The 23,839-nt window shown below is 35.7% G+C and overlaps 1 protein-coding gene and 1 pseudogene across 7 annotated transcripts in view; both read left to right on the plus strand.

Moving 5' to 3' along the window:
- RPRD2 (regulation of nuclear pre-mRNA domain containing 2) overlaps positions 1-23,839 on the plus strand; it is a 92,709-nt gene that overhangs the window by 49,214 nt on the left and 19,656 nt on the right. For 4 of the 7 annotated variants that reach the window (XM_054575303.1, XM_054575296.1, XM_054575324.1 and 1 more), the window contains exons 3-7: positions 13,708-13,808; positions 14,672-14,749; positions 16,029-16,081; positions 16,626-16,752; positions 18,050-18,225. In XM_054575303.1, coding sequence (XP_054431278.1) covers positions 13,708-13,808; positions 14,672-14,749; positions 16,029-16,081; positions 16,626-16,752; positions 18,050-18,225 — 535 coding nt within the window. The remainder of the gene's footprint in view (positions 1-13,707; positions 13,809-14,671; positions 14,750-16,028; positions 16,082-16,625; positions 16,753-18,049; positions 18,226-23,839) is intronic. The other 3 variants (XM_054575313.1, XM_054575329.1, XM_054575347.1) reach the window with 1 other exon arrangement.
- Positions 5,065-5,988, plus strand: LOC129071666 (sodium/potassium-transporting ATPase subunit beta-3-like; annotated as a pseudogene).

Below are 23,839 nucleotides of genomic sequence, written 5' to 3' on the forward strand. Positions count from 1 at the left end.
TATATATATATATTTTATCACAATAAAAAGAAAATGGAGGGGGGGGGCACAATAACCACAAGACCAAACAAACATACAGTAGAAGGGTTCAACAAAGGAAACATTGATTCTTTGATAAAATAATAAAATCAGTAAGCTTTTGATAAGATTGATCAAGAAAAGAGAAGGAAGGCGTCAGTAAACAGTATTAGGAATGTATAAGGTGGATATGATTATAGTTATTGCAGATTTTAAGAAGAGTGTAATATGAACATCTTTATGCCAATAAGTTTGAAAATTTCTACAAAATGGTTAAGTTCCTCAAAAAATACAAGTAACTACAATGGCTTGAGAAAGAATTAAGGAATTTCTAATCCTGTAACCATTGAATAAATTCTAATCAGTAGGCAGAAATCTTTCCACAAGAACCACCCCCATTTTTTTGTAATGGGTTTGCCACCAGAACACTGGTGTCATGAAAATTGCCATTAAAGTTAAGCCAGAATGGTAAAGGAAAAGACTCATGAACATTGTCATCATTGGACACAAGTCCACCACTGCTGGCCGTCTGATCTACAAATGTGATGGGATTGACCAAAACCATAGAAAAATTTGAGGAGGGAGTTGAGATGGCAAAGGGCTACTTCACGTATGCCTGGATCTTGGAAAAGCCAAAAGCTGAATGTGAAGGCATGGTGTCACCATTGATGTCCTTCTGGGGAAACTTGGACCATCAGCGATGCCCAAAGACATAGAAATTCTATCAAAAAGGATGATCATAGGCACATTTCAAGCTAACTGTGCTGTATTAGTTGTTTCTGCGGGTGTTGGTGAATTTGAAGAAGCTGTCTCCAAGCATGGGCAGACCTATCAGCATGCCCTTCCGGCTTACACACAGGATGTGAAACAGCTATTTGTTTGTATTAATAAAATCGCCTCAATTGAGCCACTGTTGAGCAAGAAGAGATTCAAGGCAACCATTAAGGAACTCAGCACCTACATTAAGGAGCTTGACTACAAACCTGGCACAGTGGCATTTGTGCCGATTTCTGGTTGGAATGGTGACAATATGCTAGAACCAAGTGCAAACATGCCTTCATTCAAGGCATAGAAAGTCACCTGTGAAGATGGCAGTGCCAGTGGAACCAAGCTGCTTGCTGCTGTGGATTGCATTCTGTTACCACCTTATCTAATTGACAAGCCTTTGTGTCTGCCACTCTAGGATGTCTGCAGTACCAGACTGTTCCTCTTGGCTGAGTAGAGGCTGGTGTTCTCAAACCCAGCATGGTGGTCACTTTTGCTTTGGTCACTGTTAGAGCTAAAGTAATATCTGTTGAAAGGCACTGAAGCTTTAAGTGAAGCTCTTCCTGGTGACAGCTAGGTTTCAGTGTCAAGGATGTGTCTATCAAAAATGTTTATAAAAGCTCAGGTGATTATCCTGAACCATCCAGACCTCAGGTGATTATTGAACCACCCAGTAATCAGTGCTGGCTATCCACCTGTACTGGATGGCACACAGCTCATATTGCTTGCAGGGTTGCTGAGCAGAAGGAGAAGAGTGATCACCATTCTGATAAGAAGCTGGAAGATGGCCCCAGACTCTTAAAATCATTACCATTGTTCCCAGCAAAGCCCATATTTGTTGACAGTTTCTCTGGGATTTTTGTTGTTGTTTTGCTGCCCATTACATGAGACAGGCCATTGCTGTGGATGACATCAAAGCAGTGGACAAGAAAGCTGTTGGAGCTGGCAAGGTTACCAAAGCTGCCCAGAAATCCCAGAAGGCTAAATGAATTATTATTCCTAATACCTGCCACCTCAGTCTTAATCAGTGGTGGAAGAACTCTCTCAGAGCTATTTGTGTCTATTGACTGTTTAAGTTTAATAGTAAAAAAACTGGTTAATGCCTCTAAAAAAAGTCTATTAAAATTATTACATACATGATAATAAAAGCTGAAGGACAATACAAAAAAAAAAAGGAGTGGATATTGATAGTAGTGTATCATAAAACTTTCAGAAGGAAAGGAAGATGTTTTGTGGGCCATTTGTGTGAGGCAGTTTTAAGTTTTTTTGTTTTCAAAATTAGTACTTTTTAATGGAAACAACTTGACCAAAACTCTGTCACAGAATTTTGAGACCCATTAAAAAAAGTTTAGTGAGAAAATAAGACTGTCCCTGACCTAGATCCCTCACCAGCAAGTTCACCAGATATTGAAGAAAGGAATAATGCAAGCCTATATGCACTTGTTCAGAGAAAAAGAGAATGCTCCTCAACTCATCTTAATGAGACTAGCATAATCGACACCAACATTAGACTAGAAAAATATGGGAAAATTATAGGCTAATCTTATTGATGAACATAGATACAAAAACAACCTGAAACTAGCAGAACCAAAGAGTATATTACATCATTATTAGGTAGGCTTTATCCCAGGAATGGACGCATGGCTTAATATTGGAAAATTAATTCACTGTGCTTAAAAATTAAGAGAAAATTTGAATGATCTCAAAAGGTGCAGAAAGAGTAAAAAATTCATTTATCATGAAACAAGCCAGGAACAGAAAGGAACTTCTTTAGTCCAGTAAACGTATCTTCCAGAAATAAAAACCTACAGCAAACATGCTAATAAGAGGAACCAAACAAGGATGATGCCCAGTAGCAACATTTCTGTTTAACTTTGTAATGGGGTTCCTACCCAGAGCAGTGAGCCCTCCCATGCACCCCCCCTCAAAAGAAAAGAAAGAAAAGGTATAAATGAAAGGATTGAAAAGGGAAAAACCCAAAATTGCAATTAATTGCAGGTAATATGATTGCATACATGGAAAATGAAAAAGTATTATAGGTAAATTATTAAGAGAGTTGCCCTGACCAGGTGGCTCAGTTGGTTGGAGCGTGATCATATATGCCAAAAAGGTTGTGGATTTGAATCCCAGTCAGGATACAGGAGGCAACAGATAGATGTCTGTCTGTCTCTCTCTCTGTCTCTCTCTCTGTCTCTCTGTCTCTCTCTCTGTCTCTCTCTGTTTCTCTTTCCCTCCCTCATCCCTCCTCCTCCTCTCTCTAAAAACCAGTAAACAAAAAAGTTTGGTGAGGTTCTTGGACTCAAATCAATGTAGTAACATTAATTTAACTGTATACTAGAAACAAAGTAAGAAAATGAAAAACATTTTAATTCTTTATACTGGAAAAAAATACAGTTGATTCTTGTTATTCACAGTAATTATGTTATATAAAGTTGCCGTGAATGCCAAATTAGTGAATACTGAATCATTGCTCCTGGGGGAAATTGGGGTTCCTACCAACCCCTGATTACATTTTCATCCACCAGTCAATATATAACTTTGCTTTATGTGTGTTTCAGTAAAAAGGTACCTTATTATAGATACATATTTTAATATATTGTTGATTCATAACATTGACCTCATAGCAGCACTGTAATGTCTGAACAAAGCTTAATACAAGTATTTTCTTAGTAAGGCACATCACAGCGTTCTTGTGCTTAAAAATTCTAAGCAGAACTTCAGCAATAAGCTTGGATGCCATTATAAACAGCACATTTATCAACAAAAGCACAAAAATGCAGAGAAATGTGGCACTAAATAAACTATGGAAAGGACACATGTTTCCAGTATGATAGCTGAAACAAGAGAGCAGAGCATCATCACCTTATTTGACCTCATCTGGGAACAAGCACATTGGCCAACTCAAAATTTTCACTACTTTGTACTTGTTCAAAAGCATAAGTATTGCTTTTGGGGTTACAAATAAATTTTATCAAGCAGGTGAATTTGCAAATATGGAATCAGATTAATGAATATCAACTACAAGCATATCTAGAAATAAATCTTAAAAGATGAGTAATATCTCACCCTGACTGGTGTGGCTCGCTTGAGTGTCATGCCAAAAAGCGAAGGGTCGCTGGTCCTTGGTGGTCGCATATGCCTGGGTTACAGTTTCCATCCCCAGTCAGGAAGAATGCAAGAGGCAGCCAATTGATGTTTCTCTACCTCTCTTTCTCCCTCCTTCCCCCTCTCTAAAAATAAATAAATAAATAAAATATTTTTTTAAAAAGATACGTAATATCTCTGGAGAAAATTGTAAAACTTAATTGAGAAACACTGTAGAAAACGTAGATATTTGTGGATAGGGAAGACTATTTAACAATGTCAGTTCTTCTCAAATTTATTTTATAAATCCAATGCAATCTTAATTAAGATCTCAGTAAGCTTGCTTTTCCTCCTATTTTACAAAGTGACTCTGAATTTTATATAGAAGTGCAGAGAGCTCGCTCCTCCCTGTCCTCCTAAAGAGAGAGCAGAGAAACTCTTGAAAAATGACCAGTGGGAAGACTGACTTTACCAGATTTCAGGACTTACTATTAACGGAGTGTAGTATTGTCTCAGGTAGCCAAAGAAACCAGTGGAGCATAATGCGAAGTCTAGGAACAGACCAATGTATGTGAATACTTGATCTGTATATGAAATTATAGATAGTGGAAAAAGAAGAGCTTTTTCATAAATATTGCTGGGATAATTGTTTATACAGAAAAAATTAAATTTCACTTATGCCATGCACAAAAATTAATTCATTTTGGAATTAATTACCTAACCATAAAAGAATGATAAATCTTTTTGAAGACAGCATAGAGTATCTCATGACTTGACTTCATAAAATTAATTCAGCCACATTAAAACAAAGACCTTGCCCTGGCCTGTGTCAGTTGATTAAGTGCTCGTCTGTGAACTGAGAGGTTGCTGGTTCGATTCCCAGTCAGGGCACATGTCTGGGTCAGCCAGGTCCCTGGATGGGGGCATGCAAGAAGCAACCAATTGATAAATCTCTCGCACACTGATGTTTCTGGCTTTCTCCCTCCTTTCTCCTGTCTCTAAAAAAAATAATAAGTAAAAAATCTTAAAATTAAAGAAAACAAAAGACAATTTATCAAAGGACGCATAAAGAGTGAAAAAACAAGGCAGTTGGCTTGAGTGCCTGGCAGTGAATGGGTGTCCTTGGCTGTCCCACCTTCTGCTGTGATCACTTTGGTTGCAGGGCTATGTCACTTGAGCTCCTCCCAACCTCCGCCTTCCCCTCCCTTTGCCATGGGGTGTATACACCATGACAAAGAAAGACAAGAAGTCCTTCGCCCAGAGCCTGGCTGAGTGGAAGCTGTTAGACAACTCTACCAGCAGAGTGTTGCTGGGACACACTGCCAAGGGCTGGGGTTTGATCTCACTCTTCTACCAACACTTTTATGGGTTCCTGGCTGCACTCTTCACATTGACAATGGGGACTATGCCTCAGATTCAGAATGTTAAAGTTCCAAAATATCGTGACCAGATTTCTAGTCCAGGACTTAACGGATTTTCTAAAACCAGTGTTGGCACTGGAATATTAATTCTTCAGAATGTCTCATCTAGAGTCCTATAAAGGGTACATTGAAGACCTTAAGAAGTTTCTAAAGCTATATGATGTGGAAGAACAGAAGAATCTCATGGTCTGTCCTGATGGAGTACTTTTTGAACGGTCCAATTTACTTTGCATGCCAGTTTCCTGTTACCTTACTTCAGGCTTGCTGTGGAGTAGATAATCCTGACTTTGGCTACTCCACTGGACACCATTGTATTCTTCTGAAAATGAACAGAATAATTGGATTATAACCTTAAGGAGAACTAAGGATAGAATGCTTTAGTATTCATAAGGGTGAAAACAACCTTATCAGCTTTTCCATTGTAATTATAGGCTTAAAATATTTTCCGTATTACTGGAAAAAATTGCACATGAGGTGTCTACAGCCATTAGTTGCTGTCCAGCTCAGCTTTCGTGCTAGCTGTACACCAAAAGAAGTAACAGCCAAATGCAAGATCATTGGATCACCCAACCTGAAAAACCATGATGATTGTGACAGGCTTTTAGGACAAGTGTTTAAAATTACAGTAGTAGTAGGAGTTAGGATCTCTCCACAGAATAAATGCTGTGTTTGTCTTCATTTTTGTACCTGCTGGACCTGACATTCTGGAATCATGAGACCACCTTATAGAAAGGTGGAGTGGTACATGACACAAGGTAACATCACACATGCTTCCAGATCATAGTGTTCAGTATCCTCTGAAGTAACTGCCTGTTGCTTCTGCTGCCTTCTGGTACCATTTTACTGTCACCCGGTAGGGACTGGGAACACCTGGTTCTAAACATGACATGTGGAATGGAGGTCTTTTCCTCTTATGTGGTTTACTGCCAACTGTCTAAAGCTTAATGTGCTGTGCTATGTAAATATTTTATAGATTTAACACTTGTTAGCTGTAATTTTGATACCAGCAAAATTTCAGGGATAAAAAGGTAAAAAAAAAATGTTGAGAAGTTCTGTATGTGAAGAAGAACAAAAGAAAAATAGATTCAGAAGGTTGTCTTGGGAAAAAAAATGAAAACCAAGCCACAGAGTTCATATTTGCAGTTCAGTCAACAATGGGATCATAAAGAATTACAAAATAAGAAAAAGCCAAAAAAGTTTAGTTGGCACTTCTCATACTAGAAATTGTTTAAATATTTTAATCATTTTTAAAACAATAAATGCAAATAACAAACATGTAAAGAGTGATGTTTTGCATTCTTGCAGATTTCTAATATCTGGCTTAATAGCAAAATAGCAAAATTTTCTTAGATGCTTCTGTATTCAGTCTGTTGTGATACATATCATAATAGCCTTAGAACTGCTGAGATATCTCATTACTTATAACATAAGTCAAGTTCCAGTCAGGAGAGGGAAACCACACACCAGTAATTTACACAGTGAAAATGTAATGTAAAGAATTGTTAAGCAGGTAAAAGGTAGCCACCTACTAAAAAGAATAAAAGGACTCTGAGGTGTGATGGGACTACACCTGGACCTGAGGGACAAGTGAGTAAGGATTACCCCTCTGCTCCCAGCGGAGACTCTTACTTGAGAAAAGAGTGAATTGCTACATGCACATGCCACTGTAGTTGCTAAGAAACAGGGTGGAGAAATGCAAGAGCAACCTTCTGCTGTGCTAAAACTCTGCCAAGATGCCTGTGCACTTGCCAGTCCACTTCAGAATGGAGCACGGAAAGAATCTGTATAGCCAATTCCAGCCTCTCGGTGTCCATCTAGGGCCCTCTATTGGCAGAGACTAACAATGAGCCAAGAGGAAACAGTTTGCATTATGGCTCCAGTATCAACCAAAAAGAGTGGTTTAGAGCAGAGGCAATAAATTAATAACTGGCACACATACCTACCAGGTAGGGCATAAAATCTTAAAGTTCACCAGTACCAAAATTAGCAAGATTGTAGCACAACAGGAGCTCTCATATACTCTTGGTTTGAGGGTTCATTGGTATAAAACAACCTCTTTTTAAAAAGTTTATTATGTATACCCTATGATCTTGCAATTCCACCCCTAGTCTTTTATAAAACCTTGAGGAACTTTTATGTATGTACAGCAAGATCAGTGAAAGAGAATTTTTATAGCAACACTATTTGTGGTAGTAAAAATTTGGAAACAGCCCAGGTATATATTGCAAATGAATTACGTTGGTGTATTAAACAAAGCTTTAAAATGTTAGAAGAAAATATGAAAATTTAAGCAAGTGACACACTAGGGAAGATAATTGTTAAAAGCAAATAAAAAAGATAAGTTATAAAATGTGGATTATTTTAGGAGATATAGAGAGCAAGTTTTTAGGGATAAAATCTGTCTCCACTCTAATTTCTGAGTTCTTTAAAGTATTGACTGCCTACTCTTTGAGTTGATCCTTTTTTTAATCTTCCATTCAGTCAGCAAATAATTTATTGGGTTGACCAAAAAGTCTATTTAGTTTTTTCTGTAAGATAAGAGACAGATTTTTCATTTTCACTAATAACTATTAATTTGGATACTTTGAGTGTGTTCGCTCTCTCCCATGTGGTATAACATTGATTGTTCTCAATTAATGTTGATTCGATCACCATCAACTTCAACTGGTCTCTCCGTCTGTGGAGCATCGTCCAGCGAGAAATCTCCAGCATGAAACTTCGCAAACCACTTTTGACACATTCCATCAGCCATACCCTCTTCTCCATACGCTGCACAAATCCTTTTTTTGCATTTTGGTTGCGGTTTTACCTTTCTTGAAATAATAAAGCATAATATGCCAATAGTGTTGGATATTTTCTTCCATCTTCAATATTAAAATGGCTACACAAAAATTCACCATTTTTGCACTGGCTAGTGTGGTTCAGTGAATTGAGCGCTGGCCTGTGAACCAAAAGGTCTCCAGTTCAATTCCTAGTCAGGGCACATGTTTGGGTCACAGGCCAGGTCCCCAGTAGGTGGTACATGAGAGGCAACTACACGTTGATGTTTCTCTCCTTCTCTTTCTCCCTTCCCCTCTCTAAAAATAAATGAAATCTAAAAAAAAAAAATTCCAAATACAGTTAGTGTCCAAATCATGTATGCAATAAAAGCTCAAGTTGCCTAAGCAATTGTAGTCTAAAAGTTACCTAGACAGGACACTTTGCATTACTAAGAAAAAAAAAAAAAAATTCACCAATTTTGGTAAGTTTTTTTTTTTAATTCACACTGATAGGACAGTTATCACAATACAGTGTAACAGAATTGTTTCAAATGAAGTTAAAGACAACTAAGCACTACTAGAGCCCTCCTACAGAAAAACCAAATGAACTTTTTGTCTAACCCAATACTAAGAACCTGCAAGATACAGCACATTATTCGGATGACGTTCCAGAAACAAGATAGTGATAAAGAAAAGATATCTCCCTGAATGAAGCACAAGATTATACTGTTTCATTCTGTTTATTTCCATTGTGATAGCTGGGCACCTCCTCTTGTACTCCCCATCAGCTTTATGCTTTGAAGGAATTTGCTGATATCCTGCTGTTTTAAACCTCAGGGCAGGGGTTGCTGTTGAACGTCTTAGTGGTACTGCAAGGTCAGCCAATTTTTGTTAACTTACAAGTTAAACAATAAAGTTTATAAGTAATTCTTTTATGTCATATGTAGTAATGATTGTACTATATACAAGAGATTTAGGTTGTGTTCAGGAATGGCCGAAATAGAGGTCTAGAATAGCAAGGTAAGTAAAACTGCTATTCTGGATTTTGTTTTGGTTTTGTTTTATCTGAGGGGAAGTCCAAAATACAAGAGATAGTTGAATTGTAGAAGTCTGAGAGCTCTGTGTTTGTACAGATAAAGAATAAATCTAGCTAAGAATTTTAGAGCTAACAAATTATATACTAAAAATCATTTTACAAATAAGGAAACCTGACTACCAAAAAAACTTCCCAGGAAAGCCAGAAGTGAAACCTCTAAGTTCCTCACTTAGTATTATTTTCATTATATTATATCCTAGTCTTACTTGTATGTTTTCTTTACAGTTGCTGGTTTTCTTCAGCATATTTTACTTAAGAACTTTGGTGTATAGCTATTGGGACTTCATAACAAATACTTTGGTTTGAAAATAACAAAATCCAGTTATCATTCACTTAGTATTAAGCCAGCACCTTGTAGGTGTCAAAGGAATGCCAATGAATAAATTACAATCTCTGCCATGAATAAGTTCTTAGTCTATTTGAAAAACATGACTTCTGGCTCAACGACCAACCATTTATTCCAAAAGGTTCTTTTAAATAACACAGTTACATTCTTTTTAAAACAGCTGAACCAGCAACAGTAGACATGTTAGAATGTCAGAGCTGACAGTAACCAATATGCCTGTGTCAGTAGTATCATGTAATGTGAGCAGTTAGACTGGAGAGAGAATAAAGTAGTCATAAGCTCTCCCTGGCTTCCAGTTTAGATTTTCTCTCAAGGAACACATTTCCTGCTTAGACCACCAGGAATCCCATATATTAAGATCAACAAATATGTGCGCATGGAGATCATGAAACACACTCACCATAAGGGAGAATCCAGCAGATTTAAACCGCCTCTACCCCCAACAATGAGCTTCAGATACTAGAATCATCAGACAGACTATCTAAAACAACTATGTAAAAAATGTTAAAGAAAGATTAGCCCTGGCTGGTGTGGCTCAGTGGATTGTGTGCTGGCCTGTGAACCAAATGGTCGCTGGTTGGATTCCAAGTCAGGGCACATGCCTGCAGGTCCCGGGTTGAGGGCGAACAAGAGGCAACCACACATTGATGTTTCTTTCCCTCTCTTTCTCTCTCCCTTCCCCTTTCTCTAAAAAATAAGTAAATAAAATCTTTTTTAAAAAATGGTAAAGAAAGATTAAATGAAATGAAATGAACTGTGGACAGATTTGGAAAAGAGCAGATAGGAATCCCAGAAAGGAAAAAGAGATTAAGCTAGAAAGTGGTTTTGAAGAAATTAGAATTGCAGCAATAGAAAGAAGGAGGTGGGCAAGTGAACATTAGAATGAGGAGCCTCCTTAACATCAAATTAGAATCCTGGAGGAGAGAACTTCTGAGTTCTTTTGAAGAGAGAATTGCTGAGAACTCTAGAATTGATGAAAAACATGAACCGGTAGATGTAGGAAGCACAACATAAAACAAGTAGAATAAATAAAAAGAAATCCAAACCTGGTCATTGTAATGAAATTGTAAAACAAAAAGTTTTCAAAAGCAGCCAAAGAGTTCACACCTACTAGGATAACTGTAATTTCAAAACAAAACCAGAAAATAACAAGTGTTAGAAAGGATGGGGGAAATTTCTACATTTCTGGTAAACTTAATCAGTTTTACTCTGGGATCTTAGCAATAAAAGGGATGATGAGTCATACTGGCTATAAAATATATGAAATATCTAAGAGTGGCCTTAACAGAAGATAGATACATGAAACCTTATTAATAAATAGTATTTGAGACTATTAAACAAATTCATAAATATTAATACTTTGGTGCAATAAAGAATCTTGTATAAATAATTCATAGGTGTTAATAGACAATGCTTTCTGAATTATTTCAAATTAAAAATGCCAAATTTTTCCTCTTTTAGAACTTAACATTACTCCAGATTTACTCCGGAAAAATAGACAAGTGATAATATAACTAAGAAATGTTTTGAAATACTGAAATATAATTATAGTGAGGGAAGGTAAGCTACTGTTTTGAAGATAATATAGTATAGTATAAAATAGGGTCAATGGTACAGAATTTGCAGCCAAGAAAAGGTAATTAATTACATGCTAGAGGAAGCACAATAAATCAGCGTAGAAAAGAGAAATTATGACAATGGAGCAATTAATAGGAAATCTACTTAGAACTTGACTTTACATCCTATATCCCAATAGATTTTAAGTAAATTATGCATCTGAATGTTAAGAAAATAAGTTATAATTTTAAATATCTCTGTTGGGACATTTTTTAAACATTCAGGGAAATTTGATTATAGAATAAATGTAGATGATACTAAAAAATTATTGTTAATTTCATTAAGCATGGTAGTAGCACTATAATTATATAACAAAATTTTAGGATTTTTTGAGTAGGGGTAAAATGACATGATAGCTGAAATTTGCTCTAAAATAATACTTCAGCCATGGCTGCTATGGCTCAGTTGGTTGGAGCATCTTTCCGTACACCAAAAGGTTGTGGATTCAATTCCCTGTCAGGGTACATATGAGTGCCTAGGTTGCAGGTCGATTCCTGGTCTGGGAGCCTACGAGAGGCAGCCAATTAATGTTTCTCTCCTATTGACGTTGCCTCCCAACCCCTAATCTCTTTCTAAAAACTGAAAAAAAATATCCTTGCGTAAGAATGAATTAATTAAATACTTCAACAGAGAAGAACAGTGGATGGAGAAAATGTGGTGAATCTTGATAATTTTTCGAATCCAGGCAATTCTACTTTTCAGTTTATTTTAAATTTTTAATAGTATGACTTTTAAAAGAGGGGAAATGGTTAAATTGAGATTACAAATATAAATTGAAATGAGACACCAACCATTGTTCAGAAGTGTGGTGAGCAGTATACTCAGATGGGTGGTAGGAGTATAAATTGGTACAACACCCCTTAGAAAATATTCCACATTGTTAAGGAGGAAGAGAAACTTGGACCACAAGATACTCTTTGCACCATTAATTGTAGTAACAAATCTAGAAACAACCTAATATCCAATAGTAGACAGGTGGTAAACTTTGGAATAGTCACATAACAGGTCATTGTGCAGTCATGAAAAGTAATGTTTACAAAGATTAGAACATTGGGAACAGCTTGTTTGGTTAAGTGAAAAGAATATAATACAATTGTATATATGTGTTCACACATATATAAGTATATATAATAAATATATATAATTGATTTCAAATACAATACTAGCATCCATGGGGGGGAATCTAGAAGATAATAATGCTGAAATTGGTATGCATTTGGTGAAAATGAGCAGTTTTTCTTTACACTTTTCATAATTTCTTCAGTGTTATATACATAGGTTTATCTATAGTATAGTATATGTATACTATATAGGATATATATAATATTTATAATATAAAATATTCTTAGATTACGGTGTTTATAATATATGAAATTTGTAACTACTGTATATAGTATTGTGTACTATATACATACACTGTGCTGTAAGTACAATAAATACTGCTATAAAAATACTGTGTATACTACTGTATGTGTGTATGTATGTTTTATAATGAGAAAGGGTGTCAGCATAAAAAATAAGGAGTCTTCATTCTTAATAAATCTCTATAAAATATAATTTTGTAGAAGTTTAATACAATTCTACTTCCTGTGCATGCTGTTAGGCAAAGAGAAAAGAAGTCCTCTGTAAACATATGGTGTGGGTGGTATGGATTCATGATCGAAGGGGGCCATAAAGTTCACATAGCTCAGTGTTTTTGTCATCAAAATCCCTGTGGGGTTGGCAGTTTTGCTTGGGAAGAAGTTAATGTTTTTGTTTTTTTGTTTTTTCATTTTGTCTTTTGACATACCTGCTGAGAATGTTAGAATGTTCTCAGTTCTCTAATGGATCTGATGGAGTGAAATTTCTTTCCCTGTTACTTCATACCTTAGTCCTTATTTTGCCTTCTGGGATCACATAAAACCAGTTTGATTCCTTTCCTTTACAGTAGTGAATAACCTCCCTGCATTGTTTACCATTTGTTCTACAGTTCCAAATTAGATACGATTTTCATTTTTCCTTCTGGTAATTATTTGTCAATCACTTTTGTTTTAACAGTTTTGTCTTGCTAAAGTAAGATGACTAGCCTGAAACAGAAGCCTGTCTGTGAAGCAGAGTAAAGTCATACTTCTTACCTCCACCATTCTAGATATGTGATAAGTGGTAGCTTTTTGGAAAACATGTTACAGAATGTGATTGATTCATAATATTTTCAGCAAAACCTTTAAGAAAAAACAAACTGTATAGCATTGCTAAGCCTTGTCTTATTCTATACTTGCGCAGTTGATTTTTTGGACCAGGTTCTTCATTATTAATTTTATCTTATTAGATTCAGTCTGTCTTTTTGTATCCCAGTGTGTCAGTGAGCACACTAAGTAGCCATCTCAATTTCATATCCATCAAAAAGTTTAGTGTGTTGTTTATAGCCTTATCTGTGTCACTGATAGAAAGTGTTGAATAAGAGCACTTAAGATTTTACTCCTAGGAACTGTGGGGGAAAATGTTTAAAAATAAACACTAGAAGACATTTGGAAAATAATTTTGTTGACAACTTTATTTTCAGATTTATAGTTTGAGATATATTAACATTGTTCCCTATCTCATTTTTTTCTTTCTCCTCAGGGATCCATCTGTCTCTAAGTCTGTAGAACGAATCTTTAAAATCTGGGAAGATAGAAATGTATACCCAGAAGAAATGATTATGGCATTAAGAGAAGCTTTGAGTAAGTGTCTTTTCTCTCCTGAAAGAAAATTTGAGTTACTGTTCAGTCTTTAAAATTATATCTATTTTATAGATCTGGTCCTGTTGCTGAATAATGAAAAATAAAGTTTTGGATGTAGCCTTATTTGTTTAAAATTAAATACTTATAAAAATTTGAATTAAAATTTCAGTAGAATTGGTTTTGGAAGGGTTGAATTTTGTTTTTACTGACTAAAGAAAGTCAAGCCTATTAAATGACGATGGCCATCTGATTATTTCCTTCTTTTACTTTACATTGAGTGTTTGAACTGTTCACTTTTTGTGCTGAATAACTACTGCCTTGTCCTCTTACTGTTGGAGAATTTTTGGACAGGGTTTCAGTTTTCACTAAGTATTTGATATTAAGCATATATTGGCATTCTTTAGTCTCTGCTTTGGTTTCGATTTATGGTAAGTTGTGTGCCTTTTTTTTTATAGAAGTTATTTAGTTCCTGTGTATTAGATTCATGTAATTAAGTCATGGAATAGAAGCTGGTAATATCTGATAACATGACCATTATTGGACTAGAAATTAGCTTTAAAAATAACATCTTCTAAGAAGCTGTTAAATTCTTCATTTGAATGTGTTAACTGATATTGTTAAGCTTCCTACCCAATTCTCAAAATCAGTGATTTCATTGACTATAGAAATCATGTTTGTTTGGCAGCTTCTTAGAGATCTGGCAGGTGTTTTATTATTTTTTTTATAAAAATGAAAGAAAAGGAAAGAAAGAAACAACACGCAGTCTCGGATTGCCTTTTTTCATGCTACAACTTTGACACTGAAGTGGACAGACAGAACAGCTTCCCATAATGCCAGATTGCAAAAACTGAAATGTTTTCCAGGTACCACTTTCAAAACTCAGAAGCAGCTGAAAGAAAATCTGAACAAACAACCGAATAAGCAGTGGAAGAAATCACAAAGTAAGGAACAAAATCTCAACTAATATAAAATTAACTCCTCTTTTTGGAGCAGAAGAAAATGTAGACCATTTGACATCGTACTTCGCATAAACCATGGGCAAGCCTTTGTTTTCCAGGCCTGGGAGGCTCCCAGTGACATACTAAACAAGCCACCATGGAGTTACTTCTTAAAAAAACAAAACAAAAACAAAAAACTACTTTTAAACAAAGAAAATGCAGGAAGAGGGTTTAAATGAGTGAAGATTCAAGAGTAGTTGGGGGATTAAAAGAAGAAAATAAATACTTGATAGTGCCCAGGCTAACTCTCAGGTTCAAAGATAAATGAAGTTAGAGGCAGCTGTCATTAAACAACAGAGCTGAAGAGGAGACTAGGCATTAAGAAGCATTTCTGTGGGAGCCATGAAATCCTCCAGATTTGGGTATACAGTCTACCAGATTAGACATGGGCCTCAGATCCTGGCCAGAAGCTCATTCTCTAACAGGAGCTCCTGCTGTGTTTATCATGTTTACCCAGCATGAGACCAAGGGAGTGGAATACTGCATGTGATAGGCTGCTGTGGGCCAAACTAAGGAATATTGAGAAAGACCTGAAGGTGTGGAGGGAACAAGGTAAAAGACAGTGAGAATTAGGAGGTGAATCAAGACACTTGGGATGGTTTTGCTTCAGCAAGCATTTGATGTTCATCATGATTAAGTGAGTCCTCTGACATCTTTTTGGGCATAAGTTGCATGCTTAGGAACAACAGGAGTCATCATTTCAGCCAAAATTCCACCACAGTGATAATGTACTTAGAACTTTCCTTGGCTGGTTTTGCTGTGAACTGAGTCAGCAGAAAAAGAAATCCAGAGCTAAATACATAGGAATAGAGTTGATGTTTGTAAGTCATTTTCTTCAGCCAGTGCTCAGGATTAATTGGATGTCCTGCTCCTGGACACTTAATTTGAAGTATTGAGATCCTCTGATACTCAGTCAGACTAGCAAGAAAGGTATTTCATGTATCTCAGTATCTCCAAATCAATAATTCTAGGACTTTATGACTTAAAGGGCCTATTGGAGGTAAGTAGGTCAGTCCTATCTAAACAACATGTTTTTATATTGACCATGCTTGGGAGTGTTTAAATTTGATACTCCACTATTTATTCTAGAAATTATGATTTAAATGTGCATGTTTGACATATCTTCAAAAGTATACCCTTAAATATAGAACTAAACATTTTTCTGAATATTAATTAATTTTTCTGTCTGTATTCTTAATGACCTTTTGTTTAATTCCAACAGCATCCACGAATCCAAAAGCTGCTCTCAAGTCTAAGATAGTTGCCGAATTTCGAGTAAGTTACAGAATATGTTGTACATACCAAAGCATTATTCACCCTTTTTGTGTTATAGTTTCCTGTATGGTCCATAAGATTTATTTTTATTCAGTTACATATCAGTTATATTTTATATTTTAAGTTGTAAAGGAATCCAGATTGGGATCAGATTACTTGGAGTTTTATCTGTTTCCCTATTGGAAGAAATAACCTTCCTACAGAAAATCTATTACAGGCTTAGCTCTGTACTGAATCCTCCAACTAAATTAGAATTTGCATAGAGTTGACATAATAAGACTGTTTATCTAATTAAAATTTTAAAAATACATGGACCTTTGTTTCATTCTTAACCCTGTATTCATAAATCAGCTTTGACTAAGAGAAAGGATCTTTTAAAGTATATGGCCAAAAAAATGTCTTGACATGAGAATTGATACCAATATCCCTGAATATGAGTAAACGTGAAAGATTTTCCCCCCTTTGGGTTTTATTAGGTTTTAATGGGGAAAGATAAATAAGTCTGTGATCTTGTAAGTGAAATTTGACTCTGCTCTGTGTTCAGTCTCAAGCCCTCATTGAAGAGTTGCTGCTGTATAAGCGCTCAGAAGATCAGATAGAATTGAAGGAAAAGCAGCTGTCAACTATGCGGGTGGATGTGTGTAGCACAGAAACTCTCAAATGCTTAAAAGGTAATATGTACATCCTTTTATCTAGAATAACTCAGATTTTCCTTCCAGATCCATCATTTTCAGGTGGTGAGCCTGGCTTCTCCCATAAGGAGAACCTTGTGTTGTAGAGAGAGCAGTTGTGCCAGCTCTGGTTTCTAGTGATTTTATGCATATGCATTTCATAAGTAAATTTCTGTCCTTCACATTGTACACATTAAACTTACATAAGTATTACATGTCAATTGCATCTCAAGAAAGCTGGAGAAAAAATAAGTTCAAAAAGCCTAAAGAAATAAATTCTGCCATTTTCCCCATATCTAGAGCTTTCTTACGTAGTATTAGGTTATATAGAAACAGATGTATTTCACATGGGAGATTAACTGGTTTGGTGTGCTCTTTCATAAGATCATTGTGATGCCTTGTAAAATCTGGTTAGTTGCTCTTCTTTCCTTACATTGTGAATTATAAGTAATAATAAAAATTTATTAGAATATAAATCTCATGTTCTTTGTTCACTGCTACATCTAGTGCCTAGAGCAATGCCTGGTACATTAATAGCATTTGATAAATATTTTTGAAATAATGAGTAAATGGCTACTAGATATTCATTTTGGCATCTGCTTTAAATTTAACATGTTATGGAATTTAATCCTCACAACAAGCGTATTAAAAACCTCCATTTTGTACATGGGAAATCTAAGGCTTCATAAGGAGATGAGTAGCTTGCCCAAGTTACACAGCTAAGAGACAAAGCCAAAATTTGTATTCATTTCTAAATACATATTCCAGCAGTCATGGGAAAGTATACTTAGGAGAATAAGTGACAGTTTATGATCACATCACTGTTGTTGCAAAGATAAGTAAGGGTGTGTACTCTTTTGATATGAAGTTATCAGGGATCTTCAGATAGAAAAGAATTTTAGCGCAATTCACAGAGAGGCACTTTACTTTTGTGAACCTTAGTTTTACGTTAATAGTCTAAGTGAACAGAATCAAGCCTTATTCTATTATTCCCAAGTAGTAGCATGGCACCAAATTTGTAAAGAAAAGCAATCAGTGAACTTTCTTTTAGTTGCACGTTCTTTTGTTTACTGTAATCACAGATGCCTTCATGATGCACTCTTGGTTTTAACTCTAGCAGATCTTTTTTTGTGATTTGGAGAAGCTTTTTTAAGGTTAAATTATGAGACTAAGAATATTGCACACTAAGGCAGCAAGAACAGGTTCACAGGTCATCTGGAGTAGGATTTTTTCAAAGATTAAATTGTTTACTTTTTCTTTTTTTATCCTGAAATGAATACTCCCTCTGTTATTTTAGATAAGACTGGTGGGAAGAAGTTCTCCAAAGAATTTGAAGAGGCAAGCGCCAAACTGGAGGAATTTGTGAATGGATTAGATAAGCAAGTGAAAAATGGGCCCTCACTAACGGAAGCACTGGAAAATGCTGGAATTTTCTATGAAGCACAGTACAAAGAAGTAAAAGTGGTGGCCAATGTAAGTAGTAATTAAAGCTATCATATTGATTGCCTGCTGCATGTCAGTGACTGTTTTATATGTGTTGTCTAACTCTGTGAGGATAAGCATTATCATCTCTAGTTCACAGATGAGGTTACTTTTGAAGAGGGTTAGTAACCTTGTACATGTATCATAGCTAGCAACTAGTAGAGTCTAAATTAAGACCTGGGTCTTTCTGATGTTAAAGCTCACTCATATCTAATTTATGCATTATGTCTCCAGATTTGAAAGAGAATATGCCAAGATACTGTTACAGGATATAAAATTAGGCTGAAATATATGTAGAAAACTAGATGGAAACATTCTGTTACTAAATTTCATGTAAATTGACTGAATTAAGGACCCTCTTTGTCCCAGCCTCCTTTGGAACGGGAGTTGATAATTGGACATTTGATAGTTTCTGAAACAGTCCTTTTGTACTTAATTTTTTTTTAAAGTTTTAATCATCATATATGGTCATAAAAGCATATGGAATTATATTGGGTTGGCCAAAAGTTCTTTCTTTCATAAGCTGGCTGTAGTAGTGCTTAGTTGTCTTTAACTTCATTTGAAACAATTTTGTTAGATTGTATTGTAACAGCTATCATATCAGCATGCATTTAAAAAAAGTTATCAAAATTGGAGAATTTTTGTGGAGCCATTTTAATACTGAAGATGGAAGAATGCACCACATTTTTGGCATATTATGTTTTAATATTTCAAGAAAGGTAAAAGCGCAACTGAAATGCAAAAAATGATTTATGCAGTGTATGGAGAAGGTGCTGCGACTGATCAAACATGTCAAAAGTGGTTTATGAAGTTCCACGCTCGATATTTCTCTCTGGGCGATGCTCCACGGTCGGGTAGACCAGTTGAAGTTGATGGCAATCAAATCAAGACATTAATTGAGAACAATTAACGTTATACCATGCAGGATACAGATGACATACTCAAACAAATTAATTAAGTTATTGGTGAAAATGAAAAATGTGTCTTTCATTTTATGGAAAAAACTAAATGGACATTTTTGGCCAAGCCAATAGATTCCATCAGTCTCACTTCCTAGAAACAACTCCTTTTAACTCACTTAGCTATTTTTTTCTGACATTTGCCTCCATATTTGTAAATAATAAGCCCATATTCTTTCTTGGTTTATCCTATATAAGAAATATCTTTAAATTTCTTGATGTGACAAATAAGGATTTAGCTTATATTTACCTGCCTTTCCCTTTCTCCTAATATCATTATATAACTTTTAAATCTGTTGATTACCTTTGTAAATTGAAGTATAGTTGACCCTTAAATACATGGGGATTAAAGGCGTTGACCCCTATTCCCTGTGCAGTGAAAAATTTGCATATAACTTTTGAATCCCCCAAAAACTTAACTACTGTGCAGTCATCCCTCAGTATCCACTGGGGATTGGTTCCAAGACTCCTGGTGGACGCCAAATCTGCAGATGCTCAAGGCTCTTATATTAAGATGACATGGAACAATACATACAGCCAGACTTCCCCCTCTGCAGATTGAAAATTCTGTTTTTTTCCGATCCATGGTTGGTTAAATCTGGATGTGAAATCTGGGGGATACAGAGGACCGATGGACTCGCTGTATATTTATTGGGAAAAAATCCACGTATAAGTGGATCTGTGGAGCTCAGACTTGTGTTGTTTAAGCGTCAGCTATACTGTACTATTTTTTGACCAATAAGTCTAGACTCCCCACTTTGTAAAATGAATTTATTAACATCCTTATCCTTTCTCATTAGTTTTTATCTGTCTCTTCAGTTTCCCAACTTCAGTGAACTATACTTTTATACTGTTGTCGAAGTTGATAATATTTACATTCCATTCTATAATCATAATTGTCTTCCTTGCTTTAAAGTTTGGAAATGAATAAACAAAGCTTTTACATTATAACTATGTAAACATTGTTCCCTGCAAGGTCTTGTGGTAATTATGGTTATAGTAGAGATGTTTGTTTTTTTCCCAGAATTTTTTTCTTTCATTGTTTGCCGCCTTACTGCCTCCTTCCTTCCTCCCCTCTGCCCTCCCACTCCTCCTTTCACATCAGATATTCTGAGTCTGCATTTCCCAGCCAGAACTTCTATTCTGCTCCAGTTTTAAGTCTCTAGATCTCATCCCAGGACTACTCTACTACTATTTGTAGGTAGGCCCTCTATTTCCAGATTCCGTGTCTTTTCTTCATATGCTCTCATTTTGTTGGAGCACCCTCAATTAATTTCCAAAAAAGGAGGTGGGTTGCAAGAAGTTTTCTGAGTCCTTACTTCTTAAAGAGTCTTTATTCTGTTTTCACATATGCTTTGATAGTGACTGGTTGAAAAGCATTTTCCTTCATAGTTTACTAGGCATTTCTCCATTGTCTTTAGTATTTGTTATATCAATTCTTTGCAAGATCCTTTGCAGATGACTTTTTGTTTTTGGGTTTTTTTCTGTCTACAAGCTTTTTGGGAAATTATCCATGGTGTTCTGAATTTTTTACAGTGATGTATCTACATGTTTTTCATTCATTATGGGTTACTTGATATGCTCTTTCAGTCTAAAGGTTGATGTTCTTCAACTCTGGAATAATTTCTCTCTCCATATTCTTTATTTTCTCTTTTAGGAACATTGCTTAACTAGATGTTAGACCTCTTAGATTGATACTTAACGTGTCCTATGTTTTCTCAACTGTGATCTTTTTTGTTCTCCCTTATGGAAGATTTCAACTTTATATTCCAGCCTCATCTTTTATATTTTTATGTTTGAGTCATTTTAAACATCTAAGGATTCTCTTTGTTCCTTTTATTATAGTAACCCTTTCTGATTTTAGGCATACAATAATTAGTGTCTCTGAAGATACTAAAACTTTTTTTTTCTCTTTCTTGAATTGTCTATTTTCTGGTAGTCTTTTGGGGTTTTTTTTTTTTCCCCTCGTCGATGTGTTGATCTTTCTCTTTTATGATTTTGACTTTCCTCAAAACTTGTATCTCTCTCTGTCCATTCATATTTAAGGATGAGGTATGGAAGAAAATTGGCTGAGGGGCTCTCTGTCCATAGGTAGGGATTATCTACTCCTGGGTTTCACTGTTAAAGTCTGTAGGTGAGGAGCTGGCTATAGTCAGGGCAGGAGGAGCTCTAAATGATGGAAGGCTGGAGTTTGGTTTGTTTTTTGCCCGGGTATTTTAACTCTTTAGAGAAGAACTCATGTTTTTTGCCTGGGACATAGTGCCTTGAGTGCCAAGTATGAAAGTTGCAGAGGTGGCGATATTGAGTGTTTGGCATTCACGTTTTTAATTGATTGTCCTGATTTCAACCCCTGCTCTGTCCTGATTTTGGCCCCACTACTCACTCCACCCTTTTATACTCATCATTTTCTGGGTTAAAGTTTCTCAGGGATTCTGTAAGACATATATCGTCTTCCAAATGTAGCTCCCTTTCTGTATACTTCTGACCTCATTTTCTTCTGCTCTGCCTCATCATTTATCATTCTTCCATTCATGTTCTGTCTTCTGAAAATCTGTAGGAACCTTTTTCTCAAGTACATTTCTTGTTGGTTTATACCTTTATATTCCTTTACTTTTCTTTATAGGAGCCTCAGGAGGGAGAAACCATGAATGGGAATGATCAGTTCATCATTTTGACCCAAAAAAAGTTACAATTTTTTGATAGAGACCTATAATTCCTAACCTCTTATTTATAGAATCATAAAATCATTTAGTTCTGCTTTGGAAGTATTAAAAAAAAAATGGCAAGCATTATTAAGCAAGCATTTACTGAGCACATACTCTGTGCCAAGCATTGTGTAATACGGAGAAAAGAAACATTGTTCTCATAGAACTCTTGATCCGATGGAGAAAATACAATGAAACATACAACTGCAATTCTGTGTGATAAATACCATAATAGAGGTAACTATAGGGTTCTGTGAGAACAGACTGAATTGATACTTTATCTAATTTGGGAGTGGAAGAGAGAGAGAAAAACTTTCCCAAAGGAGTTGAACTCTGAAATTGCAGTAACTAAATAAATGAAAGCTCATAATCTCTTATGAACATTGTCAAAATCATGGGAATGTAAGAGGCAAAATTGGTGGACCTGAGAGAAATTTCTGATAACTGGGTCTGCAATGATGAGGTGATAAATAAAACTGGAGAGGTAGTCAGGAACAAATTTCTGAAAGCAATATAAGATAGTTGTAGGATTTTAATTTTTTTATGTTTATAATAAATTTTAATGATAAGGGTTAATTTTATGATGAAATATTTGAAATAGTGATATAAAGAGCAGAGTATGAAATGATAAGTCTACAGATTCACAGCATAAAGAAAAAACATGTGACTTTTGCCCTGGCCAGTGGTTCACTTGGTTAGACTGGTAACCTGTACACTAAAAGGTGATGGGTTCAATCCCCAGTCGGCACATACCTAGGTTGCATGTTCGATCCCTGGTCCATGTGCCTGTGGGAGGTAAGCAGTCAAAGTGTCTCTCTCACATCCATGTTTCTCTCTCTCTCTCTAAGCTCAAAAAACATATTCCTGGTGAGGAAAGGGAGAAAATAGCACATGACTTTTATATATAATGAGATCTGAATATTAGAAAATAATTAACGTTTAAGAAAAATATGGGTAGCGGGTGTATAAAATTTTTTTTTTATTTCACGATGTGTGGTTTTTCAGAACTTTTTTTTTTTTTTTTTTTTTTTTTTAAAGAAAAGATCATAGGCAATTGCCCTTGCTGGGTGGCTCAGTTGGCTGGAGCGTCATCCCATACACCAAAGGGTTGCAAGTTCAATTCCTGGTCAGCGCACATACCTAGGTTTCAGGTTCAATTCCTGGTTGGGGCGCCTGAAAGAGCCAACCAACTGATGTTTTTATTTCTCTTGCCCTCACTCCCCCCACCCCGACCCTGCGCCCCCAAATCAATAAACATTGTCAGGTGAGGATTTTAAAAAAGAGAAAAGATTGTTAGAAAATTTTACCAAACTTACCACTTTTGGGAACTGATAAAATTATTCTCTCCCCCACACTACTGTTTTATGCTTTTTTAAATCAATTTTCTGTATTTCCTACAGAAAAAAATATATTCCCAAATGAATGAAAATCTTTTTCTTTCAGGCTTCAGACAGTAAGAGTTTTTCAAAAAAATCCTAACACCCACTAATTATTAGTTAACTGAAACTTAACCTCTCTGTCAATATCCTCATCTACAAATTAAAAGGTTAACATTTCTGCTTCCCAGGATTATTATGAAAATTATGTAATAAAATGCTCTCTAGCAGTACATCTCCATAAAATGGGTATCTTTTGAATGACTCTTTATGGGAGAGAGCTGACTTTGACTGGAATTAAATTGGTATGGTTTGTGGCTGAGAGGCACTGTAATTGTTCTTGTAGTTAAAACTGGAGTTAACTCTTTAACGGGGAATGTTGTCCACTCCTCTTGGAAGACAAGGTATACCAGTGTCTATCTCATTCTGTGACTTTGGCAACATTAAAAAGAATGAGACAGAAGCAGAATTTTGCTAGTTAGGGAGTCATGATTTATTTAGTAGATCAAGTACCCAAAAAAAGGATTTTAATTTGCTAGTAATGTGATCAGGTTTGCATTTCAGA

This window comes from Pteronotus mesoamericanus, unplaced genomic scaffold (assembly GCF_021234165.1).
Source record: "Pteronotus mesoamericanus isolate MK-2021 breed Mesoamerican mustached bat unplaced genomic scaffold, CSHL_Meso_final contig_1108, whole genome shotgun sequence".
NCBI classification, from domain to species: domain Eukaryota; kingdom Metazoa; phylum Chordata; class Mammalia; order Chiroptera; family Mormoopidae; genus Pteronotus; species Pteronotus mesoamericanus.